This window comes from Candida parapsilosis, contig 005569, assembly GCF_000182765.1.
Source record: "Candida parapsilosis strain CDC317 annotated contig 005569".
NCBI lineage: Eukaryota > Fungi > Ascomycota > Pichiomycetes > Serinales > Debaryomycetaceae > Lodderomyces > Lodderomyces parapsilosis.
In genome coordinates, this window is record NW_023503278.1 from 1,045,024 (window position 1) to 1,057,446 (window position 12,423).

Here is a 12,423-nt window from a genome sequence, read left to right on the forward strand (position 1 = left end):
TATAATTCGTGAAACCTTGGTTTCTTCTTGTTCTGTTTCTCACGCTTTCAATATTATGATAACAGAATCACCTCTCAAAAACAACTTACTAATAAATCTCTCCCTAGAGACACTTTTGGTTTGATTGAACTCATTCTTCACTGTTTCGGTCCACAACTCCTTGACATTCTCCAATACCAAGTTACAATGTCTATCAAAAGCTCGAATCTTACCAACTAGTTTGTGATTGTTCCGACACGATATTATCACTGGAGTATTTTCTTTCTGTGCTTGGTTAATTAATGACATTGGTCCATGTAAAAATTCAAACTCTTCCAACTTGGCAAGTTCGAGTTCAGTTAGCTCTGAACGTGGACGGTTTATGAATTCACTAAATGGGAGAGAAGTTAGTAACAGGATTAGACACAATACATCCATTCGTGTGAAGATACATACCTCATTGTTGGTGCTGCAATATGTCAAGTATCTGGTAATAATGTACTGCTAATGAATTGCTATTCTCTCCTTTGGGTAGCAATATCTTGTCGGTATCCTGGTAAGCACTGCAAGACAAGCTAGGTGATGTTAAAGCTGAATTTTTTTTGTGGTTTCTCTGGTGCGAGTGAAGAGTAGTATTGGTACTTGTAGACAAACAATTTATATTCTATTTAGGTGGCAAAGCCAATGGAGCTGTTAGTACAGTTCCTCTCCTGATGGTTGTTTCTATACGATCCTTCAACACCTTTGAGGCACACTCTACCTTCAAAGTCCTGTAATCTATATTAGCAACACTCTTTCCAATTGTTATCCTAGCCTTCTCATCTTCTAAATTCTCCAAAGATTCACCAAACTGAGCTTCCAATAAAAGCTGAAGTTGAGATATCCGACTCGCAATATCTGACTTGGAAGTCAACGAAGTGTCATTCTCAAATTCTTGTTTGATGTGGGGATGTTGATGATTATGAGAATGTTGTGCCGATGACATCTTCACTGATGCTGGAGACGAATCAATCGAATATAGTATAGCAATGATACTATCTGCTAATGAATCGGCCATTAAATTGTCATTAATCCACTCCACCGAGATGTAAAGTCCGGGACCTTTTGATCTATCTATTAAAATGTCTACAACGTCCATAACCACACATTCCCATGACTGTGCATCATCATTGATAACATTGATGTAACCAAACATTTGCTCCAAATGCCAAATCATCAATGGTAAATTTGCATTGATTTTGAGATTCATTTTGGACTTGACTATCGATGTGGATAACTGAGTAAACTCGTTCAAATCTTGCAACTGAACAAGATCCAATTCAAAATCTTTTGCAACGAGTACTCCGGAAACAACTTGACCCGGTTTGAAAGTGCTTAGTGTTCCATTGACTTGTCTTTTTTTCTCGGAATCTTCGTCGTCCACCTCCTCCATTTTGACATCATTTCCGTCATTATCAACTTCAGTCAATTTCTCCTCAATCTCATGTTTCAAAGTCTGCAATTGCTCTTCTGCAAGTGAACCAAGCACTTTAGCAATCTTTAATCCCTTGAATGGAATAGTAAGCTCTTCACAATTCCTGGGGTTGAATACCTTGACCTCTTTGTCGGTACCCTTTCGTGAGGAATATTTACTCAACAACGCCGATTTCAACCTACCCATAGGAACTGAGTCACCATGTACCAAAATGATTTTCGAAGGAGATACCTTGTCAATGAATTCGGAATTTTGCTGAAAATCAACATGCGCAGCAAATGAAATCTCTTCAATTCCAATTCTTCTGGGGATACTCAAATCTGGGTTATTTAATGATTGGATTACTTGTGGTTCCTTCAACAAATCCTTTGCCATTGTTCCTTCTACGGAGTATCCTGTCAATATCACAAGATTCTTCTGTTCTGGTGCCCACTTTTCTAGCAATTGTCTGGATACTCCTGCTTGCAACATACCCGGCGTTGCTACAACTACGGATGGACCCAAATCTGAAAATTTTGAAAGGTTTCTGATTGACTTGATATACTTAAAATCAAACGGGCTAGACTTTGAATCATCAGAAGAAGACGAGAGCCGTATTTTATCATTCATGATACCAGTGTATGTTTCGTAAACGGCCATACATTTTCTAGCTAGATCAGAGCAGTAATAAACACTGACATTCTGTAGATCTTCGTTTTTTTCCCAATATTCGTCAAGAATCAACAATAGTTCTTGGGCGTTACCCAAGGCAAATACTGGCAACAAAACACGTCCTCCCTTTGTTAGCGTTGCATGGATGTGGTTCGTAAGTTTCGTCTCCAACTCAGCTCTGGGCTCTAATGTACCAGTTCCAAATGTTGACTCAGTAATTAAAACGTCAGGTTTGACTGGTGGGACTTCGGCGGAAGGTAAATGACGATTTTCTTCTCTGGAATAATCACCTGTGAAAAGTATCTTCAACCCGCCAATTTCGATCAAATACATACAAGCACCAAGAACATGGCCGGCGTAGTAAGCTGTGAACCGGATTCCATCAACTTCCATTGTCGAGTGAAAATCAATAGTCTCAATTCTGTCAAAGGATTTAAATATATCGTCATCTGTGTATATATTCCCACCTTCGTCATTACTACTAGTACTACCACCGCCTTCCGTCCTTGAGTTTCCAATGGATGTCACTCTCACAAAGTCTTGCATTAACCAGCGATATATTGCTTTAGTTGCATGTGTCATGAAAACCTTGCCTCTGAAATTTGATTGTTGCATTACATAGGGTAATGAAGCTGAATGGTCCACATGGAAATGACTCACCAACAAAATGTCCACTTTGGACAAGTCGTATTCATCAAAGTACGGAAATGATGCATGTCCACTCAATGCTGGGTGCATCCCGGCATCCAACATAATAACTTTGTTTTTGTACTCAATGATATGGCACGATCGTCCCACCTCATTACACCCTCCAAGCCCAAAAAATTTGAAACTTTCTTCATTGGAGAAGGAGGCATCCTTTTCGCCCATGATTTGTTCTTGTGAGGTATTGCTCTTGGCGATATATATATATATGTGTGTACGTGTGTTTGATTGAATCTTGTTACTTTTTTCTTCTCTTTTTTTTCAATAATGGATTTCTCACACCAAACATCTTTTGTGCTTCAACTGAATTTCATACTGATGGCCCCGATTCTACATCAAAGCGTTATTGAAAAGAGAGTGTGTGTCAAAAATGAAGCTAAAGCTTATGACTAGAAACATTGAGAAACTCAAAGATACTTTGGCACTCATATCCCATCTTCGGAAGTTTATCATACTTAAAATCACGTCAAAAGAACTCAGTGTTATACTGGTAAACACTGGATCTGCCAACCTGGAGCCACAAGTATGGTGTAAGTTCACCACCTCGAGTCTATTCGAAAGCATGGAGATTCAGAGTATGAGAGACAACACCATTCTGATGGAGATAAATATAGATCTACTACTACAAACTTTGAGAAACTTTGACAAAGCCAATAGTGAGGGGTTAAATATAAGGCTACAGCGAACTGATGCAAGTGGGGAGCAGGGAACAAGCACAAAAAACGGACGAACAGCGTCGTTGGCCTTGTTCTATTCCAATATCAACGTCAACTCCAATGTTATTAACCACACTTTCAGAATACCTGTAAAGATATTAAAGGAAGCTCAGGATTTTTTTCAGGAACCATCCCACTCCGATGTTGGGTTGATAGTGAGACTACCCAATGAGTTTATCGCCATATTCAAGCGTTTAGAGAAATTCAAGAAAACAACGTTCAACGATATTGTGGCAATACAAGCAAACAACAGAGATACAGGAAGCTTGCGGTTCGTCTTGGAGGAAGATGGCAAGTTTAAAGTGACAGTGGGTTGGAATACGAAGCTTGAGTTCCATAAGCCCATATCAAATGATGCGGAAACCATACGAGAGTCATTGAGAAACGTTGATACAATGATGCTGGATCACTCAGAACTCGAGGGGACCCCGGAAGTGGTAAACATCAGTGTTAAATTAAAGGATTGGCAACTGGCGTCCAAAATTGTAGGACGTTGCAAAACCGTGATTCTATGTATAGGTCATAGAAATTGTAGTCTCCATTGTTTGCTAGATGAAACCGAAGATGTGGAACTAGTATACTTTATAAACGGTGTGAGAAATTTGTAAATGTAATAGAAATTGAGTCATAGAAAGTTGCAAAAAAGTTTTGGCAAAGGGTGTCTTTTTTCAAACAGCGCTTTTCAGCGTTTGCTATTTTTTTCAACTTGTACCATTGTAGACTCTTCCCACAATAATATTTCACTAGAACACAATGGTTGAACCCAGGACATTGGATAGAGAAGATCCAGACTTCTTTGGTGCAGGACCTGCACTTTTGCCCACCGATGTATTGCAACAAGCTGCGTACGACTTAATCAGCTACGAAAATGACATAGTTGGTGTTGCCGAAATTTCACACCGCTCAAAGCCAGCAATTGCGATAATTGATGACACTAAAGACAACTTGAAGAAATTGCTTGCCATTCCTGACAACTATGAAGTGTTTTTTCTTCAAGGTGGAGGTACCACTGGGTTTTCCTCTATAGCTTACAATTTGTTTGCCAATCACGCCAAAAGAACTGGTAAGAAAGGAAGAGCTGCATATGCAGTCACTGGTTCTTGGTCAGCAAAAGCTACAGAGGAGGCCAAGCGTTTGGGTTTTGAAGTGGATATCGCTGTGAATACAAAGTCTATAAATTATGGTGACATACCACCTTACTCAGAGTGGGAACCAATCAAAGAAAACACTTCCTATTTATGGGTTTGCGATAATGAGACTGTTCATGGGAATGAGTTCAAGGATACGCCAGGCTCAGAATATTTGCCTAAAGGTGTTGAGCTAGTTGCAGACATGTCGTCAAACATCTTATCGAAAAAAGTTGACATTAGCAAGTATGGACTCATTATGGCAGGCGCGCAGAAAAATGTGGGTATTGCTGGCTTGACGATTTACATAATCAGGAAAGATTTATTGGATCAAGCTTCCGATGAAGAGTTGAGAAAGTTGAATATTCCTTTGCTGCCTATTGCCACGCATTTCCCGACCGTTGTGAAAAACAACTCGGCTTACAACACAATTCCTATCTTTGCGTGTCAAATCTTGAAATTAGTCACTGAAAAGCTCCTCAAAGAGGGTGGTCTCGAAGCAAAGGAGAAACTCAACAACAAGAAAGCAGAATTATTGTACAAGGTTTTGGATTCTTATCCGGGTTTTTACAACTTACCAGTGAAGAACCCCGAAGTTAGATCCAACATGAATGTAGTGTTCAAGTTACCAAGTGAAGAGTTGACTGCTAAATTCATTGCTGAAGCTGACGCTGCCAAATTGAAAGGTTTAAAAGGCCACAGATCAGTTGGCGGTATCAGAGCCTCTATTTACAATGCAGTTCCAACTTCGAGTGTAGAAAAATTGGCAAAATTTGTGGATGAGTTCGCCAAGGCTAATAGTTAAACATTGTATAGTCTTTGAATGTACAATTGAATATAGTGACGGTTAGTGTGCCTTCCACTTGTGTAGCGAAATGAAAAAAGAATTGAAACTTTTCAGTTGATGCAACAAACATACGATCAAAGGAAATGTTTCTACCGTCATGGCGTCACATACGTACTTCACTACGATATAGTCGCATCCGAATAAGGTGCCACTACTCACTGACATCTTCATTAAATGTATTATCCACCGAAGAAAAGCGACAAAAACTAAGCCAAGATAAATTTCGTAAAGAATTGGAGGAACGAATTTCCAAGATTCCTATTGCAAACTACCGCAATTTCAGCATTGTAGCACATGTGGATCATGGCAAGTCAACACTTTCGGATAGACTTTTGGAGCTCACGGGTGTTATTCAACCAGGCTCCAAGTCACAGGTGCTCGATAAGCTAGATGTTGAAAGGGAACGAGGCATCACAGTTAAGGCCCAAACAGTCTCGATGATTTACAATGATCCAAAGTCCCGGGAAGATTTTCTACTTCATTTGGTTGATACCCCTGGTCATGTTGACTTTAGAGCGGAAGTTTCGAGGAGTTATGCGTCTTGTGGTGGTGCATTGTTGTTGGTCGATGCGTCTCAAGGAGTCCAAGCACAAACAGTTGCGAATTTTTATTTGGCTTACAGCATGGGCCTCAAATTGATTCCGATTATAAACAAAATTGATCTAGATCTGGCTGACATTCCAAGGGCCGTTGAGCAAGTGGAGTCTACTTTTGAATTGGATCCCAAAGATTGTATTCCGGTGAGCGCAAAAACCGGTTTGAATGTGAAGGATATTATCCCGTCCATTATAGAAAAAATCCCAGCACCTTCGGGAGATGTCAATAAGCCATTGAAAGCTCTACTTGTGGACTCATGGCACGATCCCTATGTTGGTGTTGTGATGTTGATACACGTAGTGGATGGTAAGTTGAAAAAGGGAATGAGGGTGCTTTCTGCGCATTCAAACAAATCGTATGATATCAAAGAGGTGGGAATAATGTACCCTGATCGAACGCCTATGGATTGGATTAAAGCTGGCCAAGTGGCATATGTGATTCCTGGAATGAAAAACCCAAGGGAAGCTTTGGTAGGTGACACATTTTTCCAATTGGGGAAAAGTGAAGGATTAGAACCTCTCCCTGGTTTTGAAGAACCCAAGCCAATGGTGTTTGTTGGAGCATTCCCCGCTGATGGTCGAGACTTTAATGCAATGGATGACCAGATGCAGAACTTGGTGTTGAATGATAGGTCAGTGACGTTGGAAAAGGAAACTTCAAACGCTTTAGGCTTGGGTTGGAGACTAGGATTTCTAGGTTCATTGCATGCCTCAGTATTCAAGGAGAGATTGGAAAATGAGTATGGAGCTAAAATTATTCTTACTGCACCAACAGTACCCTATAAAGTCGTTTATCGTAATGGAAGGGAGAAGATTGTTACCAATCCTGACGAATTTCCCACCAACAAGATCGGAAACGAAGTTGACTGCTTTATGGAGCCGTATGTTGAGGCTATTATGACATTGCCAAATGAATACGTTGGAACTGTGATGACACTTTGTTTGAATAATAGAGGCGAGCAAAAGGATATTGAGTATTTGAACACAGGACAGGTGATGCTAAAGTACGAGCTCCCAATGGCGCAATTGGTGGAAGATTTTTTTGGCAAACTCAAGGGTTGCACCAAGGGGTATGCCTCGTTGGATTATGAGGACTCTGGTTATAAAAAATCAGATATTGTCAAGATGGAATTGTGCGTTAATGGTGAGCCACAAGATGCATTGACAACAATCATACACAAATCTCAAGCATTGACTAAAGGTAAAGATTACGTCACAAGATTCAAAAAATATCTTCGCTATCAGTTGTTTGAAGTTGCTATACAAGCAAAAGTCAACAATAAAGTAGTTGCAAGAGAAACGATAAAAGCCAAGAGAAAAGACGTTACACAGAAATTACATGCCGCCGATATCTCACGTTATAAAAAGTTATTGGAGCGACAAAAGGAAGGTAAAAAGCAAATGAAGGCTAGTGGAAGAGTAACCATTGGCAACGACGCTTACCAAACATTTTTACGACGTGATGATTAAAAATCGTCTTGTATATACAAAAATTTTATAGACCCGCCATGTACTTTTAACAGTTTAGTTTCTTAAAAACTTCTTGTAAAAGATATTATCCGACTCATCGATGAATGTGTAACCAATCTTTTGCAAAAATTCTTGAAATTCAGCTTCGGACCCATCTGGTAAGATAAACCCACACAAAACCTTACCAACGTCGTGACCGTGGTTTCTGTAATTGAATAAACTGATATCCCAGTCGCTCTTCAATGCTTGCAAAAAGTTGAACAAAGCATTCGGTTTCTCTGGAAACTCAAACAGGTACAACTTTTCATTTTCGGTTCTCGAAATGTGTGACTTTCCACCAACCAAATAACGACCGTGCGACTTTGCCAACTCATTCTCCGAAATGTCAACAACTTCGAACCCTGCCTTTTCCATGGCATCTATGACAGCTGGTTTTTCAACCTTTTTGTCAGCAACGTTAAAGGATACAAAAATGTTGGCTTTCTCGAGTCCACTGCATCTGTATGAAAATTCGGTTATTGCTCTTGGGTTGATGAGATGTTGCAACACTGCAAATTCACCAGGTTTTTCCGGTATAGTTACAGCTAATGACACCTCTTTACCTTCACCCAAAACCGCTCTTTCACTGACAAATCTCAATCTGTCAAAGTTCATATTTGCACCCGACAAAACAGGGACATAAGTCTTATTCTTGTGATCAATTTCTGGATGACTCTCAATATACTTTTTCAATCCTGCCACTGACAAAGCTCCTGAAGGTTCAGTGATTGACCTTGTGTCCTCAAAAATGTCCTTTATTGCTGCACAAATTTCATCTGTATTAACCAACACAACCTCATCAACCAAATCTTTACACAATCTCCAAGTCTCATCTCCGAGAACCTTGACAGCAGTTCCATCGGCAAATTGACCAACTTTATCCAATTGTGTCAGCTCCTTGTTCTTTAACGACTGGTATAAAGCATTGGCATCATACGTTTCAACTCCAATTATTTTTACATGCGGCGCAATGTGTTTCAAATAAACTGCAACTCCTGCTATTAACCCTCCACCTCCAACTGGAACAAAAATAGCATCTAATTTGTCTAGTCTCAACTGTCTTGTAATTTCCAATGCAACAGTACCTTGACCTGCGATAACATACGGATGATTAAATGGAGGGATATTTACCAAATTATTTTCCTTGCTTAATCTGGCACACTCCTGCTTTGCAGAATCGAAATCATCTCCATATAAAACAACCTGTGAGCCCAATCTCGAAACATTGCTGTATTTTATTGAGGGAGTGGGAGTTGGCATCACAATGGTGGCTGGAATGTTTAGCTTGTTTGCCGAGTATGCAACTCCCTGTGCATGGTTACCAGCAGAGCACGCAATAACACCAGACATTGGCTGTTTTGCATTAGAATGCAAATGAGCAATCATATTGTATGCACCTCTCAACTTGAATGAAAAAACAGGTAACAAATCCTCACGCTTCAAGTATATGTTTGAGCCACATCTTCTGGATAAATTAATTGCATGCGACAAAGGCGTGCCTGCGTCCAGGACAACATCATAAACCCTTGAGGTTAAAATCAATTTTATGTAGTCTGGTTGCTTTGAATTGCATCCTTGAGAGTTTTGTATAAAGTCTGATTCTGAAAGCTCTGGCCATTTCGTCTCAATTGCAATTGTAGAATTTGTTCTGATAGATGATCTGCTCAGATGTAGGAGAACAGGTGCTAGGAGTTGCCTAGATGCAACAATTGGACTTAGCCTGATCATTAACTAAAATGGGTTATAAATATGTGTGAATTATTGGAAATAAATGAATCAACAAGAATTTTGCTGTATCGCTCCAAGAAAAATGGAAGAAGGTACCCTGGAAAGAAACAAAATGCTGGTGTAAAGCTGTCTTGTTATACGAATCTTTAGTATTTATGTGACACTTGATCCTTCAATGTATAGTGTGCATGACATCAATCCGATTGACTCATAGAGTGAGCGCGTAAGTGAAAAATGTGAAAAAAAAAAAAAAAAAAAAAAAATTAGACAACAATTTGGCCTAATTGCACGACTGTACAAAAAAAATCTTCCTGTATGTTCAAGTACAAATTTTGTTATCGTTTCCTTGGAAGAGAACTTAAAAAGTGATTGATTTTGCAAAGGCGTTGGGTGGCACAAGCATAACACAAGTAGATCCATCTCAGGTGTATGTTGACAAAGTAGAGGTTGTTCGTTATACCATAATGGAGAGCTAAAGTGAAGCTAAGTGATATACAAGAGAGAACAACCAGTCAGTGGTTTAAATAAATAATAAAAAAAATGGTTGCAAAATTGTCTACGTTAGCAGAAGATACTAGAAATGTGCAACACATCTGGAACCTTAACACCACCTCCGAAAGATTTTGATTTCTGTTCGTTTGTAGAGTGAATTTTGGACGAAACACATTGGCGTACTTCGTGTGAGTAAATACACTAATATGCCAATAAAACTCTTCTCGAGCTCCTCTTGTAAAGTCTTGCATCAAAGAAGCGTAAATAATGTTTAAATTTACACAAAACCACTCACTTTGATGTTAGTGATATTCTCCCTAACCCCCCTGCCAGCCTTACATATATAAAAAGTCCTCCCAACATAACATAAAAATCGATTTAAACAACGCAAACCCTCTACAAATTACACGAAAGTGGGCGTATCATTCGATCTCAAATCATAATTCCCTATTCCTTTTTTTTTGTTATAACAACGACAACTGAATAGAGTCTCTAGTGGTGCAAACGTTTCCTTTGCTTCTTATTTCAAGTTCTATCACCTTTCAAGGTCAGAACACCACGAAGGGAAAGACACATCAAAAGCTTGACAAACACTCAAAACAATTCGTAGAATCTTCATACTAAGAAGAAAGGCACCTTCCCCGTTTATTCACTTATTATGAACTTTGAATATGACAACACCCACTTCTCCAACGATATTGAAATAGATGATACCAAAAATGAGAGCCATTCAAACGACGTGGAGAATTTGTCATTTAATGGAGATAGCACACATTGTTTCACAGTGGATCCACACTCAAACATAAATTTCAACTCTATCGAATGGGAGTACTTGCAGATAGCACAACAATCACTTCACCATCCTCATCCTCATCAGCACAACAACACGCCCCATAATAGTGGACTTGAGGTTTCACCATCAATATCAAATCATACGCTACAGCTGTTGAGGCCAACATTTTCAACTGGGTATGACACTGACAACACTGATCTTCTTGGTATGCTTGACAGCCAGAACCCGAGTAATTTAAATCTTCCAACAAACCAAGATTATCTATCAAGCGATAGTCTTTTGAATCTGTCCGCTAATACTTATAAAGATAGCCATGGATTCAATTTTGAACACCATTTGGACTCCAGTTATTGGGAATATTTGTTGGAGAAGGAGAATATGTTGCACGACAACGAAGACATACCAAATGTAAATACTACCGGGTACAATAATATGAAGTACGACGAAGATGGACTTGGCAAGGTTGACGACGACGTTAATGACAAGGATATCCAGTCCGTACTGTGTTCCCCCAGCACTATCGATGATGAGGACTTAGCTGGTAGCTCAAACAATTATAACCAGAATGACAACATCATGCAATATCATTCAAATGAAGAAACAGCAGAGTTTGGTAAAGAAGAAGATGATGAAGAATGTGTGTGGGATGAACGACTATCTTATGAAAATCACACACGAGCCGAGGATGCCAATTTTTTTAGTGATCCACTCGCACTACAACTCCTGGTGGTAGCTGCTTCTCTGTCGCGACCATCTCCAACTGTGAAGTTAACTAATATCACACGTAATAAGGGTGACAGGTATATAACGACGCCGATTTATGAGTGGCCCGACGATGAAACAACTGGATCGACGAGATTTTACAATAAAATGAAGGTTCGATTATCCTCTTTGGAGCCGAAATGTGTTAGTGATGCTGTTTTAAAGACAGTACGAGAAGAATTTGTAATTCAAGATTCATTCTTGAATGGAGAATCTCCACCGAGTCCCGAAGTTCCAGAACTGATTAGAAAAAGGTCGGATAGAGATGTTGAGTGGACGCCATTGTCAGTTTACAAAGCATACACCAATATAAAGTCGCCCACAAATGGTAAAGAGTCGTATAATAGGTTGGTTCCGTACACTTCATGTATCGGGACATTGAATTATAGGCCAAAGGACCATGCTGCTTGGAAAAGGGCTCCCAACAGGCGTCAATAAAGACGTGAGTAATTTTTTTTAGCACGTGCATTTCACTCGGTAAAGCTCTGATAATGTTTTAAATCCCTCGGCATAAGGTTCGCCTCTTAGATCAACCAACTAATACAATTGAATTGATATCTCTTGAGTACATGTAGTTTGCAAACATTTTTTGTGCGCAGCAGAGACCACGTTGAGAAGATTTACTTGTATAATGGGTCCCGTTACGACTAGGTCACTTGATTAATAGCCAACTTTTGTTGCAAAAAGAAAATTAATAAATAGAAGAGGTACGCAAGAGTGACACATATGTATGAGATTGGAAAAGAGGGAAGGTCATGATCAATTTCTACGTTTCGTAATATACGGTAGTTATTGCATCATGCTTCAACTAGCAAAGAGATTGCTTTTTGTTGTGATTAGGTTTTACGCTTCATTAGCCGCATTAGCTTTTCATTTTCCCACCCACATTAAGTAAATTGTTTGTGTAAGATTAATGTATAAAGTTAAATTGATCTTTCTAAATTAGTTATTGCACGTGCAGTCGAGTAATCAGAAATGATACTGCATATAAGTATTTTTACAAACATTGTTTTTATTCTTGTTCTCCCCCATACATTTTTCATT

At 39.3% G+C, this 12,423-nt stretch overlaps 7 protein-coding genes across 7 annotated transcripts; 4 read left to right on the top strand and 3 right to left on the bottom strand. All coding sequences in view use genetic code 12, as the record gives it.

Annotated features, from left to right (window-relative positions):
* Positions 1-39: 39 nt before the first annotated feature.
* SMD2 (mRNA splicing protein) lies at positions 40-440 on the bottom strand (the record flags this gene model as incomplete). The annotated part of the gene is made up of 2 exons (XM_036812520.1): positions 40-370; positions 436-440. The coding sequence occupies 2 exons, from the start codon at positions 438-440 to the stop codon at positions 40-42; spliced, it is 336 nt and encodes a 111-aa protein (XP_036663620.1).
* A 203-nt stretch (positions 441-643) lies between these two features.
* Positions 644-2,974, bottom strand: CPAR2_104770 (cleavage polyadenylation factor subunit; the record flags this gene model as incomplete). The annotated part of the gene is made up of 1 exon (XM_036812521.1): positions 644-2,974. One exon carries the CDS (start codon positions 2,972-2,974, stop codon positions 644-646), a length of 2,331 nt encoding a protein of 776 aa, XP_036663621.1.
* Positions 2,975-3,179: 205 nt separating this feature from the next.
* Positions 3,180-4,133, top strand: MEC3 (Mec3p; the record flags this gene model as incomplete). Its single annotated transcript, XM_036812523.1, has 1 exon — positions 3,180-4,133. One exon carries the CDS (start codon positions 3,180-3,182, stop codon positions 4,131-4,133), a length of 954 nt encoding a protein of 317 aa, XP_036663622.1.
* A 145-nt stretch (positions 4,134-4,278) lies between these two features.
* On the top strand, positions 4,279-5,457 carry SER1 (O-phospho-L-serine:2-oxoglutarate transaminase; the record flags this gene model as incomplete). Its single annotated transcript, XM_036812524.1, has 1 exon — positions 4,279-5,457. The coding sequence occupies one exon, from the start codon at positions 4,279-4,281 to the stop codon at positions 5,455-5,457; it is 1,179 nt and encodes a 392-aa protein (XP_036663623.1).
* A 125-nt stretch (positions 5,458-5,582) lies between these two features.
* On the top strand, positions 5,583-7,565 carry CPAR2_104800 (GTPase; the record flags this gene model as incomplete). The annotated part of the gene is made up of 1 exon (XM_036812525.1): positions 5,583-7,565. The coding sequence occupies one exon, from the start codon at positions 5,583-5,585 to the stop codon at positions 7,563-7,565; it is 1,983 nt and encodes a 660-aa protein (XP_036663624.1).
* A 54-nt stretch (positions 7,566-7,619) lies between these two features.
* Positions 7,620-9,332, bottom strand: ILV1 (threonine ammonia-lyase; the record flags this gene model as incomplete). The annotated part of the gene is made up of 1 exon (XM_036812526.1): positions 7,620-9,332. One exon carries the CDS (start codon positions 9,330-9,332, stop codon positions 7,620-7,622), a length of 1,713 nt encoding a protein of 570 aa, XP_036663625.1.
* A 1,150-nt stretch (positions 9,333-10,482) lies between these two features.
* Positions 10,483-11,817, top strand: FGR12 (Fgr12p; the record flags this gene model as incomplete). The annotated part of the gene is made up of 1 exon (XM_036812527.1): positions 10,483-11,817. The coding sequence occupies one exon, from the start codon at positions 10,483-10,485 to the stop codon at positions 11,815-11,817; it is 1,335 nt and encodes a 444-aa protein (XP_036663626.1).
* Between the last annotated feature and the right edge of the window lie 606 nt (positions 11,818-12,423).